Source organism: Thunnus maccoyii, chromosome 16 (genome assembly GCF_910596095.1).
Source record: "Thunnus maccoyii chromosome 16, fThuMac1.1, whole genome shotgun sequence".
In the NCBI taxonomy this organism is placed as follows: domain Eukaryota; kingdom Metazoa; phylum Chordata; class Actinopteri; order Scombriformes; family Scombridae; genus Thunnus; species Thunnus maccoyii.
The window spans coordinates 4,148,068-4,169,186 of record NC_056548.1 but is presented as its reverse complement, the minus strand read 5'-3'; the positions used below and the strand labels follow the sequence as shown (position 1 = coordinate 4,169,186).

At 39.8% G+C, this 21,119-nt stretch overlaps 1 protein-coding gene across 1 annotated transcript in view; it reads left to right on the top strand.

Annotated features, from left to right (window-relative positions):
• The window catches only part of LOC121913994 (transcription factor IIIB 90 kDa subunit-like), a 125,359-nt gene that overhangs the window by 830 nt on the left and 103,410 nt on the right, over positions 1–21,119 (top strand). The window contains exons 2-5 of the mRNA XM_042436895.1: positions 2,927–3,135; positions 6,303–6,383; positions 14,210–14,383; positions 19,102–19,133. Of these exons, the coding sequence (XP_042292829.1) occupies positions 2,952–3,135; positions 6,303–6,383; positions 14,210–14,383; positions 19,102–19,133 (471 nt within the window). The 5' untranslated portion in view covers positions 2,927–2,951. The remainder of the gene's footprint in view (positions 1–2,926; positions 3,136–6,302; positions 6,384–14,209; positions 14,384–19,101; positions 19,134–21,119) is intronic.

Genomic DNA, 21,119 nt, shown 5'->3' with positions numbered 1-21,119 from the left:
CTGCACAATCACTGCTGGATGCTGCAGATCCTCATCGTCATCAGCAGTACATTTGCTCAAGTGCATTTGCTCAAGTACTGCACTTAAGCACATTTTTGACGTACTCTACTCGAGTATTTCCATTTGATGCTACTTGATATTTCCACTCCACTACATTTCAGAGGGGAATATAGTACTTTTTACTCCATTACATTTATGTGACAGCTTAAGTTACTTTTCAGATGATGTTTTTTTTTTAGGTTTATATGGTGGTGCAAGTAACTAAGTACATTTACTCAAGTACTGTACTTGAGTACATTTGAGGTACTTGAGTATTTCCATTTTATGCTACTTTATACTTCATTTCAAAGGGGAATATTGTACTTTCTACTCCACCACTTTTATTTGACATCTTTAGTTACTTTTCAGATGTTTTTTTTTAAAGGTTTATACAGTGGTGGATAGTAACTAAGTACATTTATTCAAGTACTGTACTTAAGCACCATTTAGAGGTACTTTAATTGAGTATTTCCATTTAATGCTACTTTATACTTCTACATGTCAGAGGGAAATATTGTACTTTTACTCCACTACATTTATCTGACAGTCATGTTTCAGTTGTTGTCAGCAGCTCAACCAAAGAGATGTTTCCCTGTTAAACTTCTCAGATGGTTTTATTTAAATAAATGTTCAAGGCATAACGGTAAAACTCTCCTATATTTCATGCAAAAAAGCAAAGATTAGGCAAAAGTTACAGGGAGAATTCTTTTCACTTTTGATAGCCCACATTAAAGGACAGCTTCACAGTTTTTCAAGTCTGTCTTAAAACAACAGTGCACAGTGTCCAAATGACCATTGAAATAGTTTTTGCTTGCTGCAATCATTCCTCCTGTTCATACTGGCTATTAAAAGATCCTTTCGTAATGTGCTTTGGGGGACAAAATCCATAGTGTGACGTTTTCATGCAAGTTTATCTGAAGTTAAAATGAGGTCTCGGCAGTCTGTGTTAAACGAATGAAGTGGATATCTGCCAACATCGCAGTCTGTTTAGTACCAAATTCCCTCTTTTTGTTTCCCTGTTGAGGTGCAATAGAAGGATCATAACAAACTTTGGCACTAAAAAGACAGTAACTTTGGAAGATGTCCTCTTGATTTGGCTGATGTGGACGCCTGAAGCTTCATATTATCTTCAGATAAACTTAAATACATTTTAATGCAAAGCGAGGCCTGTCGATTTTGTTCTCCATCGCTTACTTGAGAAGCGCATAAGGATTTGATCATGGATGATTGATGCATTGCAAGGATCATTACCGGCACTGTTAATTCATCTTATAGACTGTGAATATTAAGGTCTTTATTCATGACAATACAAACCTAAAACTGCAGCAAAAAGCATAAAAGACTGAAAGCTGAACATTTGTATGATTTCTCTTCTTTCTCTCATTCTTAAAGGTTTAGTTTAACATTAGACAATAAGACTTTGACTTTGCAGATAAACAGTGCAGACACAATGTTTTCAGCAAACATTAATGCATACTTTTGTTCATAAATTGGACAAAAATAAAAACATTGTGGCATGTGCACAAGTTTTGGCACCCAAAGAGTTCTGAAGTCTCAGATTGTGTTTACAAGGTCTCAGACCTTACTCAGCTTGTTAGGCCTGAGGCATGTCAACAGTTATCATTAGGAAATGTCAGCTGGTGCCAGTTTCAGAGTTTTACAAATACTCTGACTCTTCAAACCTTGTGTGAACACTCAGCAACCATGGGTTCCTCTAAACAGCTATGTAAGACTCTTAAAATGAAAGTTATTGATGTTCGTAATGCAGAAGAAGGCTACAAAAACACAGCAAAGTGTTGTCAGGTTGCAGTTTCCACAGTGTGAAATGTATTAAGAGATGGCAGTTTAGGGCAACTGTAGAGGTCAGGATGAGATCAAGAAAATTTTCAGAGAGAACTGCTCGTATGCTGGTCAGAAAGGCAAATCAAATCCCCCTTTTAACTGGGAAAAAAAAACCTGCAGGAAGATTTAGCAGACTCTGGAGTGGTGGTGCAGCGATGCTCGCACAAACAAGACGTTCATGGAAGAGTCAGTAGAAGAAAACCTTACGTGCATCCTCATCATAAAATCCAACGTCAGAAGTATGAAACGGAACATCTGCATTTTGGAAACAAGTTAAAATAGAACTCTTTGTCCACTATCAGCAAAGGTATGTTTGGAGGAAAAAAAGGAGCAGCGTTTCATGAAAAGAATGCCAATTGTTTGCACAGGTGGAGGGAAGAATGGATTCCACTAAATATCAGCAAATTCTGGAAGCAAACATCACACCGTCTGTAAAAAAGCTGACGTTGAAAAGTGGATGGATTTACAACAGGATAATCATCCTAAACATACCTCGAAATCCGCCGTGGACTACCTCAAGAGACAAAGCTGAAGGTTTAGGAACGGCCCTCACAGTCTCCTGAATTATACATAACTGAAAATCCGTGGGTAGATCTTAAAAAAGCTGAGCAAGCAAGACGACCCAAGAAAACTGCAGAACTAGAAGCCTTTTGCAAAGAAGAATGAGAGAAAAGAACTGAAAGACTTCTAGCTGGCTACAAAAAGTGTTTGCAGGCTGTGATATCTACCAGAGGGGATGTTACTATCTACCCACTATGTAGGGTGACCAAACTTTTGCGAAAAATAGGACTATATATATATTTTTTCCATATCTAAGGGAGGCTGTTTTATTTGTCAAGAAGTGTGCAAACTTTTGCATCCAACTGTTCTTCTATCTGCATGTTGGCCAGCAGCTTAAGTAAACTGTTTAGTATTAAATGAAGTTTATTTAGTCAGAGTCGAGTGTTTAAAAAAAAAACAAATCCTGACTCAGAACCTGATAAACAATCACACGGCCGGGTTCTCTTTCTAAATGCTGAGGTCCTTTTTTTTCTTTTCCCATCAGGCTTTGAGACTTGCGACGTGACACCATGAGCTCCAAGGTGTGTAAGAACTGCGGCAGCTCGGACATCGATGTCGATCAGTCGCGGGGCGACGCCGTCTGCATGACGTGCGGCTCCGTGCTGGAGGACAACATCATCGTGTCCGAGGTGGAGTTTGTGGAGACGGGAGGCGGAGGCTCGCTGGCCGTCGGACAGTTTGTCTCAGCAGAAGGTGAGAACGATGATCCAGTTCACCTGTAAAAAGAAACTGTACCTGCCGACATGAAGGGTTGTGACTTGTTGTGGTTTTATTGCTTTATGATCAGAGTGTGTACGGTGGCCTGCAGGGACAAAGACTGACCTGCCTGTCTGACCGTTATATTGGTTTATCTGACAAAGATGAGTTTTTCAGGAATCTGTTGGGTGGTGATTGTGTAAGATGGCTCAGATACTTTATTCTTAAACTTGCATTCACTGATTTTTGGCTTTAAGTTTTCATCAGAAACAAGAAGTGAACACAACATCGACATATCGTCACCTTTTAAGATGATATGTTGAACTTGTTAGCAGACAGTTGCTTATTTCCACATCCAGCAGCAACTTTATAATTATTGGAGTCGTGTTTCTGTCCACCTGGTGAATGTAAGTCCAATATTAACTCTCTTTTAACTCTGTTTTTGCTCTCTACCAACTCCTGAGGGAAATATCTGGCTCTTTAGCTGCTAAATGCTCCACTATGTTTACCAGCTAGTCTACAGCTAACTGTGTCTGTTTGCCGTTTGGTGCTGAGCAGGTAGTGTACAGTGGCTTTTTAGAGCTTTTTCTCTGAAAACAGCTGCCTGCTGCAGCCAAAAACTACGCTATGAGAGCGCTGAGAGTGAACCAAAACAGTAAAGTTGCGGCCATCAGTAAAAAATGCAGAATATTCTTGACATATAACACTTAAATTCACAATATACAATGTTCTGTGTGGCTTTTTTTGTTGCAGTTTTTATCATGTTAGATTGTTCTTTTCTTCCTTTCTTGGGATAAGACATCTAACATTTTCAAATAATCTGATGCCTGTAATTATAGAAATAAAAAATAAATCATGTAAAGAATGATTCCAGTCCTTCAGAAACAAAATGTTTCCACTTTTATCTGTTGCTTATAAAGACACTGAATGGTAAAAACATCAGGACTCAGTGAGTTTCTACTTGTCCAGTGGACGTGTGTTATATGGAAACAGCTTGGCTCTTATGTAATGCAGTGCTGTGAGTTAATGTGTGTGTGTGTTGTTGCACAGCTGCTTATCTCTGTGTGTAACATTTACCTCCACATTATCTCTGACCTTCAGCCGGCAGGACCTTTTCACTCCTGCTGAGTCTGCACAAGACTTCACCTGTTAGATTCTGTATTTTCTGAGTCGCAGTTCCTCCGACTGTCCACTAGAGGCTGCTGTTGGATCACACTGTGGTTCTCCACCTGTTCAGGGCATTTTGATAGATTTTATCCTGTTATGAGATGAATTTTTGTAATCTGACAAAACATACTCATGTTTAGAACTAAAAAGATTTGTTGATTTGTTGACAGAAGATTAATTGCCAACTATTTTGATATTTGATTTATCATTTTTCAAGCAGAATCTCCAAACATTCTCTTATTCTTGCTACTCAAATGTGAAGATTTGCTGCCTGTTTCTGTTTTTATATCATTATAAATTGGATGTCTTTGAGGTTTGGACCTTTTGATTGGACTAAACAAGCACTCTAGGAAACTGGGATGGATGTTTTTCACAGTTTCCTAAAATTTTATAGACTAAAAGACTAATTGAAGGAAAAAAAATCAGCAGATTAATTGACAATGAAGATTAACGTTGGTTGCAGCCATACTTGTTTCGAAATATTAAAGTTTATTTAAATTTCTCTTTCGCTGTTGGAAAAATTTATTGTTTAACATCTTCATTGTTATTAAAGATTCTTCATAGGGATTCAACTACCAATTATTTTAATTATCAATCAATCTGCTGATTATTTCCTCTATTACATAGAAGCTATTGAAAGGGTCACGTGACCCTTTTGGCATTGAAAGGAGCCAGCTGAGATGATTAGGACACCTGGTTATGATGCCTGTTGGACGCCTCCCTCTGGAGCTGTTCCAGGCATGTTCAACTGGTAGGAGACCCCGGAGCAGACCCAGAACATGCTGGAGGGATTACATACCCCTTCTGGCCTGGGAACGCCTTGAGATCCCCCAGGAGGAGCTGGAGGGCATTGCTGGGGTGACGGATGTCTGGGTGTCCTTACTCAGTCTGATGCCACTGCAACTTGGTCCCAAATAAGCAGTGGAAAATGGATGGATGACCCTATTGGGAGCTATTGGGGGGGAAAAAGGGTCACATGACCTTATTGGCATCGAAAGCAGCCAGCTGGGATGGTAAGGACACCTGCTTAGGATGCCTCCTGGACGCCTCCCTCTGGAGGTGTTCCAGGCATGTCCAACTGGTAGGAGACCCCAGGGCAGACCCAGAACATGCTGGAGGGACTACATATCTCTTGAGATCCCCCAGGAGGAGCTGGAGGGTGTTGCCGGGGGTGAAAGATGTCTGGGTTTCTTTACTCGGTCTGATGCCACTGCATCCTGGTGCAACTTTGGAAAATTTAGTCTAACTTTGGTGTATTATTCCCCCTTATCCCCCTTACCGACAAGCAAGCATGACATGGTTGGTACCAATGGATTCGTTAGGTCGTCTAGTTTCATATGATATCAACATCTTCACTGTAGCTTTAATCTATTAATCCAATAATGAGGCCAAGGTGAATTCATCAGATTGCTTGTTTTGTCTGACCAACGGTTCAAAACCAAAAAATTTAGTTTACTATAATGTAAGACAAAGAGAAGCAGCTAATATAAGATGCTTCAAACATCAAGTGGTTATTTTGCTTTAATGATTAAAAGATCATCAAAATAGTTACCTTTTTTTTTGTCAATTGATTAATTGACTCGTTTTTTCCAGCTCTAGTTTATTATGTTTGAGCTGTAGTGATGGGGCTTTTTTTTTTATTTACAATTTACTGAATATTTTTGCAAAAACATTGATGTTTTCATATGCATTTTCAATACAGAATCTGTGTTGAATGAATAGAAAACATGGTATCATTAAAAAAAAATGACAGGTGAATAATATCTACACATAATTTAAACTATCAAAGGAAGAAAAAGATGAAAAATGAATAAATAATTTCACATTAAAGCCAGGAAGAAACTGCTCCGTGAACGTCTTAGTTCACGGGAATCTTTTTCTGTTTTTAATTTGTTTTAATGACAAACTACATATTTTAATTTACAGAAAAAGACAATAATAGTTTTGGTATGTATTCACACTCTTAATATGCACATCTGTGTGTTTTGCGTCCTCAGCTGGAGCCAAACATCCCTCTTTTGGAGACGGACACTTCACAGGTGTTGGGAGGGAGTCCCGAGCTCAGACGCTGCAGAAAGGTGAGCGACCAGCAGAGGGCGCCACTCGCTTTAACCAAATCTGCACCAGCCTGCAGACGCTCGTTCCTCTTCAGTCTGAAAATAGCTTGTCTCTCAAGGTGTGATAGTTGATGTTAGATGACTTGTTTGTCTTGTTGCTTTAAATTTAGGTTTTTTATGAGTAGATGTCAGAAAATGTGGAAGTAAAGAGACACTTTACATACATGACTTTGTTTTGTTCTGACTTTTTAAGTCAACATACAGATGGATTAAAAATATGGAAAGAAATGACTTTAGCTGACAAATGTATATTTTACAGAAGAGGCTGCGTCTCCTGAACATGTAGTTTATTTAGAGTTAACAGTGTTTTCTCAGTCGTGTGCATTAAACATATTTTATTTAACGTTCACTTATACTGTGTTGCGTGCAGAAGTTCTCCTCTGGAAGCAGCCGTGTTGCAACACGCTGCTGTTTTTAACCTCGTCTGACAAAACAGCCGAGTAATTAAAGGCTTTTTAACATTTTCAAAGATTTAACTTCTTTTTTTTTAACCTTTTTTGTTCAAAGAGCTTCCTCATATCTGCATCTTTTTTTTTTTTTTTTTTAAAGTCGCAGCATTTCTCTTTACTTTTGTTCATGTATTTAACAGGTGTGATAAACTGTAATACTATGTAATTTTACACAATTGTACTTTTTTTTTAAAGGTGAGATTTAAGGCTGAATTAAAAGTTTTGCTTGATGATAAATAATATATTTTCAGCACAGAACACTGTCATTAACTGCATTATCTTTATCTTTATCTTCAAGTGTTTTTGATTGTAGCGTCTTTTCAGGAGAATATAATAATTACACACTCTGAGCTGTAAAACAAAATATAAATTACTCAGACTGCGTGACAACGCCAACAAGCTCCACCAATCAGAGGCAGCCTGGATGTAGCCTGAGAGGCGAAAACCAGGGGAAAAAGACGGTGATTTAAAGTGACCCAGATGAGCTCGTCTACATTTTTATGAACAATTTGATTATTTGACTCATTGATTAATTGTTCATCATCAGAAAATTAATTGGCAATTTTGATAATTGATTGATTGTCATTTTTCAAACAAAAACACCAACACACGCTCTCTGATGTGAGGATTTTCTGTTTATATTTTGTAAAAACATGAACATCTTTGAGTTGGACAGAACAAATACTTTACAGACGTTACCTTCGGCTCTGCAAACTTGTGATGAACATTTTTTTTTCTGACCATTTTATAGACTAAACAATCATTGGATTAATCAAGAAAATAATCGATTGAACTGTGCAGAATGACGAGTTTGACACTAGAAGGCTGTTTGCACATTTTCTCTGTGCTCACCTTGAACCTTGGAAGAGTTTAAGGGACGTATCTACGAACATGATTTGTGACATCACAGCTACTTTGGAGCCAATCGTGGTCCAATATTCAACTTAAACAAACGTGATGTGGAAACTTGAAGCCTTCAGTGTACAAACACTGAGACTTTACAGTGAAGTAGGAGACATCTGGTGTCCAGCAGTTTAAACTTCTGGTATCGCTTCACAGCTTCTCTCAGCTGGGTTTTGGTGTGCGGACAGTTAAGAAGACACTATTTAGAGATTTTAATGAGTTAATCAAACTGAAAATGTAAAAGTGGAACTGACAGGATTTTGAGGATTATGTCCTTGGCCGCAGTAGAGATGTCACTTTCCCTTCTCGTTTTGATTTATCTGTGATGAGCCTGTCTGCTGATAACATCGGCCCTGTCGATACGTAGCTGTCAGGCTCCGTTACTCATTTTTCTGGGGCCCCTTAGAGGAACCCTGGAGGACCTCGTGGATTTATCGGACCCCCCCCTCCCCCGTCGCTGTCTCATGAGTTTAAACTCTCCAACTCTGCTCTGGAAACACAACAACAACAACAACTTGTAGAAACAGACAAACCGCTCACGGCTCACGGTTGGCAGGCTGCCGGGGCATAGAGGCGGTGAGCAGCTGGTTACCGCGGCGACGGCCGTCTGCTCGGCTGATGATGTTTGAGCGACGGAGCCGCAGAGTCACAGAGCTGTCAGACGGCAGCAGACGCTGAGTAATGTAAGAGTGTGTGTGTGTGTGTGTGTGTGACAGTGTGGATAGGGGATTAGTTTAGTCACAGCATGCGTGTGTGAGAGAGAAAATACGAGGATCAGGTTTGGGGAATACTTCTGGTGTGTGTGTGTGTGTGTGTGTGTGTGTATGTATGTGTGTGGTTCCCAACATTTTTTTTTTTCCTGAATCTGAGAAGCTTTATTAGTGCACCTTCATCAGAATCACCCATCATGTTCCTCATGTGTTTAATTACAACTTGATGACTGTAAACTCTGTTTTTAACACTATTAATCTTTATAAAACTGCACATTTTTGATATATTTTTTCATATAAGTCTAGTGATTCTGGGATTGTTGATCTTTAGGCATGTTTTTTTTTTTCCCTCAGTACTACGTAGACTCACCGAGCACTTTATTAGGAACACATATGCAATCCAACAGTTCTGCCATAAATTGTACTTTCACGAAGCTTACACATTTTCATTTTTTGTTGACATCGTCGCAGGTGATGGTGGTGTACTGCAGTGCATTGTATTGAAAAGTGTTCCTAATATTTTGTCCACCCCATTAACATACATGAGGTGGGCAAAATTTGTTATCGTGTTTATGTGTTTATTTCTCTACTAAATCCAACAGTGTGGATGTAAATTGTAATCTTTAGCCCCAGAGGTAAAGTTCCTCCTGGCTGGAAGTCACCTGGTCGGTTTCCATCCATCTGTTTTTATTCACATTTTCAATTTACGTGTAAAACGGCACAACAGTGGAAAATAAACGAAAATTGGAAAAAATATTGAAATATTGCAAAAAAGTTTTTATGCTCAGCTTAGATGGAAACGTTTGTGTCGATAAAACCAAAAGTGTAAACAGACTGAACGTGAATAACTCATGATGTACATGAATCATGTGACTGAAACATCCACAGAAGAGATGAAAACATCAGATCAAATTAATACATGAAACAAACAGAAATGTCATATTTTCATCACGACATGTTATTTTTGACTGTTCGGGGTTTGACAGCCGTCGTCTCATTGCGTCATCTTCTTCTGTGATGGTTTAATGGCCTCGACTGGAAAATTAGCGCCACCAACTGTTGATGCACCAACTCTTAATATTCACATAACGCCAGTGGATGGAATTAATTCTCATTTTCTTTTGATATTTCTATAAATTTGGTTTAATTTGGTTGGAAACCTGGATGCTGTGTTAGTGTATAAATAAGGGTTATAACTGTCATGCGTGTGTGTGTGTGTGTGTGTGTGTGTGTAAAAAGTGTGTTGAACTGTGTGTTTTTGTGTGTTTGGAAGCTCAGTTTTGTTTTCTGTGTGTTTTTAAACTGTGTGGCAGTGTGTGAGTAGCTTCCTTGTGTGTGTTAAGTCTGTAGGGAGATTTATGGCCGTCTGTGAGTCTGAGTCTGCAGGCATCTCTGAGAGAGGAACAACTCTTCTTCTTCTTCTTCTTCTTCTTCTTATTTTTGTCCTCCCAGAAACTTTCCCCAGCGGCCGTCTGCGCCTCCTCTGTCTGGCCACCGACTGATTCATGTCTGGGAGCACAAACCCCACCTCCTCCTGTATTTGTGTATCTGTGCTGGGCAGTAATGTATCACCGGGCGGCCCCTCATGTATCGGTCCACAGCGTGCTGCAGTGTAGGCGTCATGACTGGAATTTAAATGTGGCTTTTAAAGCTGCCCCGAGCAAGATTTATGTGTGAAAACACACTCGTCTGAATCACAAAGTGGAGCTGCAGCAAAAAAAAAAAAAAAAAAAAAAAACGTGTGCGTGATTCCTGCAAATGTAAAAGTATAGCCGGAAGATAAATCGGCGTATTGATACTGCAGTGAGAGAGCAGCTATCCAGAGCAGATATGTCTGGATATTGTAATATGATAAAGCTTTGATGTTTTCTTCTTCCTGCTCTTTATATACAGGAATACAACTTTCAGAAGTGTTGTTGCTGAACTAAACAAATAGTTTAATCTGCTCTGGACAAAAAGCAGCAGAGTTTCCCTGATTGACTGTTAAAACATGTACTCTGATGCTTTAAATATCACAATCAGGCCTCAATTTATTTTCAGATTTCAGATTATTATTTGATCTATAAATTGATGAAAAATAGTAAAAGATGCACATAACAGTTTCTTAGAGCCCAAGATGAGGAAAAGAAAAGGCGAATCTACGATACACAATATATCAGAAAGAAATAATCTGATATATCAAATCTGTAACTGAAGATGAAAGAAAAAAATATTTTAAAGAGCAGGAAATGGTCAGATAATGTACAATGTTTATTATCAGTACATTAGTTTAACAGCAAAGAAATATCACAACTCTGTAGCCTCAGTTTGTGCCTCTTACAGAGCTGATAAGAGACAACAGAGAGGCGACGTCATGCTGATATACCAAAGATTTATTCCTTTTCTGTTGCAGTAAACACAACACAGTATTAATGCCAGAGCATACCAGAGTATTGCACAGAATTATTGTACTGTTAAGTCAGTATTGCACATTGAAATATGGGGTCACAGCTGTTTGACAGGGGTGAAGGGGGCCAGTCTGTTGACTCAGTGTCTGACACTCTGAAGGAGGAGTTGAAAAGGTTGATGGTCATAAGCAGGAAGGACTTCCAGTGGTGCGTCTCGGTGGAACGAGTCTCACACTGACTGTTCTCCTGTGTTTGACCAGCACGTCATATAGTGAGTGGGAGATATTGTCCAAGCTCCACCCCCACCCAGCGTCACTGGCCTTGAGGATCAGTTTGTTGAGTCTGTTGGCGTCCGCTCCCCTTAACCTGTTGCCCCAGCAAACAGGAGAGCACAGAGTCATCCTCAGCATTGTCCGGCAGATGTTGAAGGACCTCAGCCTCCTCAGAAAGTAGAGACGGCTCTGGTCCTTCTTGTAGAGGGCTTCAGTAGCCTAGTCCAGCTTATTGTCAGCGTACACTCCCAGCTACTTCTCCACAATGTCCACACTGACCCCCCTGGATGGAAACAGGGGTCACTTGCGTACCTGTTTTTTTTTTAAATCCAGGTGTGTGTAGGTGCCACTAGTATAAATATCTCCCTGGATCATTGCACACCGTGTAAATGCCTTTCTGTTTCAAGGTGTCCCAGTTTTTGTTCATGTGAATGTTATGTGGTGTTTATTTATTTTGACGCCCTTTACGTGAATCAGTCAAGTAAAGGGCAGAAACTATTTTTTTCAACCAAGGGAAGAAGAGTCCTAATTACAGCTGCAGCACCGAGTCTCTGCCCTACTTATCCGTGACACAAACTTGTTAGAAAAATTAGGGTAGAAAGAAATGAACTTTTTCTTGTTCAAACCTAAATGCACCAACCAATGAAACAGATACAAAACGTCTTTTGTACCTCGTCCTTACATTTCTACACTTTGTTTTTTTTTAATGTTTTTTGCTTTTTGGGTAATGGTTATTTGTAAATATTATATTTATTTAAGTGCTGCATGTCCTCTGTCATGTTTCTAATGGCTGCTGCAAGCTGAGTTTCCTTTTTCAAGCGACCAACACTCTAAACTATTCAACTGAAATTAAATTACCTTTTTTGTCTACTACAGCAGACATATCTGCACTGTACTGTTCCATCATCCACTTACATAGCTTGAGCCTTTATTTCCATAAAGCAAATCAAATCTTTTCATAAAGTGATATTGTGTTGTTATATCATGGGCAGGGCAGTCGGTCACACTGAGCCTGATTGCATCCTGCTACACAACACGAGAGAGCTCCTCCTCCTCCTCCTCCTTCTTCTTATCTAACATGCAAACATGAACACACGTCTTGTCCTGCAGCTTAGCTCGTTGAATGAGATGCCAAACAAATATTCACCATGGAAAAGTGCACTGCTGACGTCAATTAGGAGGCCAGATAGATATAATTAGCTGCTCAGCTGCAGCACATTAAACAGCATGTAAACATACCTGCAAATGTCACTACGGACCTCTTAGATGTCGTTTTGGTCATTGCTCTTCAAAATCCCTGCTAGAGACACACTGTTTGTCTGATGACTTGAAGTCACAGCAGTTTGTTTACTCTGTTTTCGCTCAGTAAAGTGTAACACCGGTAGCCTGCTGTCAATCAAACACAGACACCGACACGCCGCCCAGCCGGCTGAGGAAAAAAAAGGCACATTTCTGATATTTTTAAGACCTTTTTTTTTCTTCATTCCAATAATACAAAACTATTAACAATACATTTAAAAACATGTTGACATTATTTTTAACTGCAGAGGATCAAAGCAGTAGCTGTATGGACATAATTATCACCAAAACTCTGGTTGATGAAGTTCTACTGGAATAATGAGATGGATTCAAGCCTGAAAACAGAGATCCAGACATGATTTATGATGATGAAGAGTGTGTTTGTGTGTGTGTGTGCGTCATGCTGATGTTGGAATCTGCCAGTTTCAGATCTGAAAGAGAGTCAAACTGAACAGAACGACGAGACACGATGAGCTCAGAGTCTCTCACATTCCCAGACATCACACTCTTCTCAGTGGGTCACACACATCTGCTTGTGTGTGTGAGGATAATTTTAACATGAGCTCATCCGAGGTCATGAACTCGATTATAGACTCTTCTTTTTCTTGAATCTTCACCTGCTGCTAGTTTTTGTGTTAGTGTGTGTGTGTGCCTACAGATTAGGAACGTGTGCTTTTTTCTTTTTTTATGTGTGTGTGTGTTTGCGTGTAACGACATAATTATGTGGGCTTGTGTTTGTGCACATGCATATTTGCACATGTGTGTATAATGAAAGCCTCGTGCTCGTCTCAGGGCGTATTTGTCCTGACTTGCTTGCAGAGGTGTGTTTGCATACTGTAATGTTTGTGTGCTTGTGTAATGACATGCGTAAGTGTGGGTGTGTGTGTGTGTGTGTGTGTTCTCGGCCTTGTTCCAAGAACAGATTTATACCATGTTTACGTCTTTTGATATGGTCATTGTCTCAGATTAGGTTACCATGGCGCCTTAAATTCCTGCAATGACTTCCCCGAGGAGCTACTGCTACTACTAATACTGCTACTGCTACTATTACTAATACTGTTACTGCTACTATTACTAATACTGCTACTACTAATACTGCTACTACTAATACTGCTACTGCTACTATTACTAATACTGTTACTGCTACTATTACTAATACTGCTACTACTAATACTGCTACTGCTACTACTAATACTGCTACTGCTACTATTACTAATACTGTTACTGCTACTATTACTAATACTGCTACTGCTCCTACTAATACTGCTAATACTAATACTGCTACTGCTACCACTAATCTGCTATTGCAACTACTAATACTGCTACTGCTACCACTAATCTGCTATTGCAACTACTAATACTGCTACTGCTACCACTAATCTGCTATTGCTAGTACTAATACTTCTACTACTGTGACTATTACTATGGTTACTGCTGCTACTAATCCTATTACTATGGCTACTATTACTACTACTACTAATACTGCTACTACTAATCTACCACTGCTGCTACTACAAATACTAATCTGCTACTGCAAATACCAGATGCTACTGCATCTGCTACTACTACCACTACTGCTACTACTCCTACAAGTACCAGTAAAACTACTATGATTACTGTTACTGATGATGATGATGATGAGTTTGTTCAATGACAAATAACCTTGAAATGAATGAAAAACAGATGAGACGCTGAATATTTGTACTACTAGAGAAAACGGTCGCAGCGTTCACGTGGACCGACGTGTTTGTGTTTGTGTGTCTTCAGCGAAACAGAACATCAACACTCTCGGTCACCAGCTGCAGATGAACCAACACTGTCTGGACACCGCCTTCAACTTCTACAGGATGGCGCTCGGCAAACAGCTGACCCGCGGCCGCAAGGCCTCCCACGTCATTGCCGCCTGTCTCTACCTGGTCTGCCGCACCGAGGGAACACCGCGTATCCTTAATGTTCATTTTCTTTCTTTTATAAAGGTGAAAAAAAAGGATTTGAAATGCTTTATGCATGAATGTGTCTTTTAGGCCTTAATGATGAATATAATGTCTTTTAGTCAGAAATATTGAATTTCAACAACTCATGTTTATTTATTAAGTAACTGCACAGAAAACCTTTATTCTCCAGAGGTTGATTTTCTGTTTTTCACTATTAAATTGAGTTATGTCTTTATATCTGATGATATTGTCTATAAATCCATTTAGAAATGATGTAAATATGCTGTTTATAACTTCAAATGTTGCCCTAAAACAATCTACAGTTTCTACATTACCAAAAGTTATTACTTCTGGTAGGTGACGATTGTCTGTTTCCATGGTTACAGTGCAAACAGGAGCCGCTAATAGAAAATGCAGTGTGACTTTTCATGGTGCACGTTCCCCAAATTGTAAGCAAATATACACTGAAACTCTCCTCCATCCATTCATACACTGATATTTGTCCTGTTACATTATAAATAACCTATCGATGTTGGCTTTGTGGGTCATGTGACCATCACCGTGCACATCTGCTGACTGTAGCGGCCTTTCTAGAGACAGATAAGACGTTTGCTCCACAACTGAATGAACAAAGACACAGAATATATTCAGCTTGGTTTTACTGACATCGAACACATGCAAGAAAAAGTTTATGCAGTGAAGTTTTGGCCTGACTTGAAACAACTTTCCTTCTCTTTATCATTTTCAGCTGCAGCTGTTGTATTGTCTTGTTTGTATGAGGCCTGTTTACATGTTCCGTCGTAAAAATAGTTTTGAATGAGACTGAATTAGTTGTTACCGCTGTTGCAATGCTTCTAATGTTTATGTGTTGGCTTGAAGCCCTAATGTCTCTCTCTCTTGCTGCGCTGCTGCTTATATTGCTGAGATTTAAGCCTCAGTTGTACTTCAGTTATTTTAGTTTTCAAGAGGAAGGATGGGATGGAAACTGTGGACCCTGAGGTTAGACCAGTAGGGAACCACTGGTCTGACTTATCCTGAAAATAACAACGTTTGACTTGCCAGCTAATACATATAGAGACTCTACCAAAAGCCTGTGATTACAGAGAGTGAAAAACAGCTCGGGACACTCGGGCAGGTGTTGACGCTCATAAAATCAAACCACACTCTAAAGTTAAACACCTAAAGCACCTAGTAGTACAGTTAACAAGTTAGCCACCGCCCAGCATGTCGACTGTGCGTATCTGTCTAATTATCTTCCATAATTGGAACAGAACATTTTCCTGCTGGCACGAGGAAACCCTTTTTTTTGTTTTAATCGCACGCTCAGCACCCGAGCAAAAGTTCACTGTTAGTTGAGACAAAGTTGTTTAAATTTGCATATCTGTATCTTAAGCTGATGGAGGATGACACATCAAAGCGTTCAGGTTACTTTTGATGTGAAGCAGGCCTCCCGTCACTGCCTTTCTTAATGTTTCATAATCCGCTAACGGCAGCTATTGAAGTCGAGAGTGATGTCATCGTCGGGGTAATGGGACTTTTAGGTTCATCTTTTTTTCATAAGCAGGGCGGCTCTTTGGGGTTTTTTTTGTGCTCAGCGTGCCGTTTGTCGGTTTACTCCTGACTCGCTTCACCTCCGAGGATGATTGTGTTACGTAAGAGCAGCGCAGGGCAGCAGGGATAGGTTTACCTAATGAAAGAGGGGTGAGGAGTGCGTAATACCTTTCCTGCTGCATTGTTTACTGGGCTTTTGTGTGACTGTGTGCATGTGTGTGTTTGTCAGTACAAGCCTGTCTGTTTTGGTGCGTGTTTGTGGGGAGTGAGCGAGGCTTGCAGGGTAAAAATAGCTCCGCTCACTTCCTTTTCCACAGCTGGGTGAGTCTGTAATGTTGTCGCAGGGGAGAGTCAGGACAAAGGAGAAGGAGAGCAGAATGAAATGGAAACACGCGTCTAATCTGGAGTTTTAATTTAATGAGGACTAACCGCACCGCAGAGAAGCACCAATGTCTGGATTTCATGCTGATGTTCAGGCTGCAGACAGATGGTCCGAGTCTCTCTCTCTCTCTCTCTCTCTCTGTCTCTCTCTCTCTCTCTGTTTATCTTCCTTCCTGCCTTCGTTTGCCCCTTCCTCTCTAGTTTAGAGATGGGAAATAAATTCAGAACTACTGTGTATATATCCATGTGTCACTTAAAACGACTAATGATTATTTTCCCCACTAATTGATTAGTTGTTTTGAGGAAAACATTTTTCACCATTTTCTGTGATTTTATAGACCAAAGACCAAGGTGACTTCCTCATATGTCACAAACAGTCCACAACCAAAAGATATTCAATTTAATGTCATAGAGGATGAAAGAAACCAGAAAATATTCACATTTTAGAAGCTTTTTTCTTCTCAAATCTCTCAATGATTAATCCATATGAAAATAGTTGGCGATTAATTTAATAGTTTTCAACAAATCGATTAATTAACTAATTGTTTCAACTCTAAAACAGTTGAATCAAAACAAAAAGAGTTGATTGTGACAGATTCAGATACTTTTTCCGCATGAAAATCGGTTTAAATATCCACTTCTCTGTCCTCCCCGCCTTCCCGTCCGCTTCTCGTCGAACCAAACAAGGTGTTTTATTTCCTCAGTGGGACCCAGATGTGTTGAAGGACCCGCTGTCGTTTATTTTCCTGATTAAGGGAGTCATCTGTAATCTCCAGACGGCGTGTGCCGGGATTATCTTTTCCATTTCATCTGCGCTGCTGCTAATTCCATTGTGAGGCCTTTTTTTCAGCTGAACTCCACTAATCCAGCCTGGCAGCCTGGAGACAGGTGCACCTGTCGCCACGGAGACCCTGTCGCCATGGAGACTAACGTGTCCATGCAGGCTGGTCTCCAGGAGGATGGGATGTCCACAGGCTGATGTGGCGGCAGACGTGTGTGTGTGTTTTTGTGAGGTCACGGCGGGGGCGGCGGCCGGTCCGTCAGTATATTTAGAGGAGTCGTCTGGTCAGAGGTGACGGTTCAGTGTCACGTTAGATTTACTCCCACAGCTGCCGGAGCTTAACGTGTTCATCTTGTTTTACTTGATTGTCCGCCGTGCAGGTGTAACGTCATAAATTCACATAAAACACATTTGTTTTGAATTGTTTTTATGTGTTTTTTTTTTTTTTTTTTTTTAAATGTTAAAACTATTGTGAGAAGTTGAAGGACGACATGGATTCAGACACTGCTAACCACGCACACATTATGAAACAATGGGGCCCCTGGCAGAGCGTCTCATCCTGCCAGGTGCTCGCAGTTGTTTTGCGTCTATTTTCAGTGGTATTTTGCAGATTATCTCAACTCTAAAGTTCTGCTGTCGGTTGGAAACAGACCCTAAACTATTTAGTTCAAGCTGGAGATGAAGAGAGGCTGTATAAATGCTTCCACCTGTATCATACATATTAGCATAGCATCGCGTAGCACACAAAATATAGTAAAAAATATTAAAGGAAACCTGTGATGCAGCTGTCTAGGACATTCCAATTGCTTTTCTAATTTTATGTACCATGAGCTAAGCACACACTGTGCTGCTGTATTATAGTGGGGGGGGGGGAAATAACAAATATTAAATAGAAATAACAAATAAACATTAGATCAGGCTCTGATACCTTTTTCATATGTAGCATCAGGAGCAAAATAAAGATCTGAATGTTCCTACGTTTGACTGAGCCTTGTGACTTTCCAATGTGAAATCACTTCACTCTGGCGTCGGGCCTGTGTCTGGTAGGCTCATTCAGTCATTAAACACAAGGATCCACATATGTTACTGTGACATTAACTGTTGCTCATGTTCTGATTTATTGAATCAGGGAGGTCAATTTGTCATTTTAACTAGTACAACACCGGTATGTAATGTACTTTAAAGTATACTTAGTTTTGTTAGTTTTTCAGGTAAAGTGGCTATAATCGATATGTCTGAGCTGTCAGTGTGTTCTGTGTCGGTTGTGGCTTGTAGTGATGAACCTACAGAGAATTATCAGCGACTCTACGGCTCCTCTCTGCTTTATGGAGCTTTATAGTGAGTTTCAGCTCATTGTTTATCTGTCCAGCTGCAACTTTACTGCTTTGGTTCACTCTCAGCGCTCTCATAGCGTCATTTTCGGCTTCAGCAGGCAAGTATTTTCAGAGAAAAAGCTCTAAAAAGCCGCTGTCCACTACCTGCTCAGCACCAAACAGACACAGTTAGCTGTAGACTAGCTGGTGAACATAGTGGAACATTTAGCAGCTAAAGAGCCAGATATTTCCCTCAGGAGTTGGTAGAGAGCAAAAGCAGAGCTAAAAGAGAGTGAATATTGGACTTACATTCACCAGGTGGACAGAAACACGACTTTAAATGAATGCTGGATGTGTAAATAAGCAACTGTTTGCTAACAAGTTCAACATATCAACTTTAAAAAGGTGATGATGTGTTTTCACACCCCTCACGTGGCCAAAAAATCAGTTAATGCAGGTTTAACTTAATGTTTCCATTGTTTGTTTGATTTTTTTAATGTTCCCTGTCAAGAAAGTTGTCAGTCACAATGCAGAAAACTGAATTAACATATTTTATCAAACCTTTCTGTCTCTCATTCTTCTGTCCTTTTGAGGTAATTTCCTTCCATTTGGCTTTTTAACTGGGCAAAAAGAAAATCACGACAAATTATTTAAAACTATAAATCTTTTGTTTTAGTTGCCTTAACCAGTTTTTCTCAGACATGCTGCTGGATCTCAGTGATCTCCTGCAGGTAAGTGTCAGATCTACATACACACACACACACAAATGTTGCTGTTTTTAACCTGAATAATTGGTTTAATTCATGAAATCAGTTAAATGAGGCCATAAAAGCATTTAGGACTCATGACTTTTAAAGAAAACTTTTTCTTTTAACTTTAATGTGTTTTAATGCCCGCCCTGTTATAGCAGCCACTTAAATCCTCTTTACCTCTTACCGCGACTCCCATAATGCATCTCTGCCCCAATCACTTGGTCCTGCAGTCATCTTGCATTCAGACTTTCACCCATGTAATTAAACCTGAGTCTCGTGTATGTGTGTGTGTATAAATTTAGAAACCCCTCCATTTGTCTGCATATTTAATGGCAGCCGATTCAGAGTGAGTCAGGGGTGTGGTGGTGCTGGAGGAGGAGGAGGAGGGAGGTGGAGGTGGTGGGACATTTCTCAGAGGCACAGCTGGTCAGGGGCTTTTATTTTTATGCACCCAGCTGTCCTGGAGGAGCCGGCCGCCCCACCCCCCATCATCCACACCCTGACATGTGGAGGCTGGGAGTGGATTTAGAGTGGATTTTGGGTGGGTGGGGTTATCAATGTCCAGCATTTAAGGCTGCTGCTGCTGCTGCGGCTGCAGGGCGGTGTTGCTCCACCAATCACTTTTTTATGGATCCACACCCAAACCACTTGTTCTGCTTTGCATTGTTTGGATGAATGACGAGGCTTTGTCAGTCTCAATCTGTTCTCACAAAGCTGCTGAAGTAGAGTAGGGGTATTGATCAGGGCTAAATCAATACTGAACGTAAATATCAGCTGTTTTCTGTGTTATCAGGCTCTGTTTTTTTTTAAATGAGGTTTCCAGTTTTTATGGATCCTCTAAATTTTGTTTTATTTGTGATGCATATCTCTGCACACATGCATGAACATCTTAAACAGGTGCAATGGAAAGTAAATAATGAGGAACATATTTAGACAGTTTCAGTCTGTCAGGGTCTCCTCAGGTCACAAGCAAGCCGAGGAAGGAAAGCTGTTGATCAAATGTTTTTCTTTATATAATAGCTTTTTCCAAAGTTAAAATTTTAAGCTATTAGTTGAACCCTGAGTTATTTCTTTTTGGTCAAACTTTTGTTTCAAATGTCAAGAATGAACCTTTTTCTAAATTTAGCTGATTATTTTCTCAAATATTTCCCCAAACTGTGGATTGTCTTATGTTTCGAAGATGATGGAATACTGAGATTTGTTAAGCTTTATATCACTTATCAAATCTCTCACCTCCTCTGTTTTTTATTACCAAGAAGCAGTGAACAAAATTAGGGTATTTTTCTCTATTAATTGATTAGTCGTTTGGTCTATAAAACGTCAGAAAATGGTGAAAAATGTCGATCACTGTCTCCGAAAGATCAAGATGCAACCTAAAATGTTTTGTCCTGACCAACAGTCCACAACCCAAAGTTTACAATCATAAAGAAAAACAGAAAATATTCACATCTGAGAAGCTGGAACCAGAGAATTTGTAGCATTTTTTCTTAACAAATATGTGGAAATTTTCTGTCAATCAACTAATTGTTGCAGCTTTAAACAAAACATTTCATGTAGTCATTTAGCTGAATAGCAAATATCTTTTCTATCTGGCAAAACTTCTCTAGGGATGGTCTGATGGTCCTCTGACTTTTCCTTCAGCACCACCATGAGGTTCACATTTGTGGCTTTGAGTAAAATATCTCAACAAATATTAGATGGATTTCCCTGAAATTTGGTTCACAGATTCATGCTCCTCAGAGTATGAACCGCTGATCCTCTGACTTTCCATCAAGTGGCATCATCAGGCCATCACTGTCACTGTTAGCATCCTGACGTTAGCATTTAGCTCAAGGACAGTCTTATAGATCTTTTGGCGCAGCTGTAGACTTTTAGTCTTTGAGTTTAACTTTTTAAATACAATGTAATTTATAACATTTGTTACTTGACACTGTCACAAGTTGAACCTTAACAGATTTGATAAGA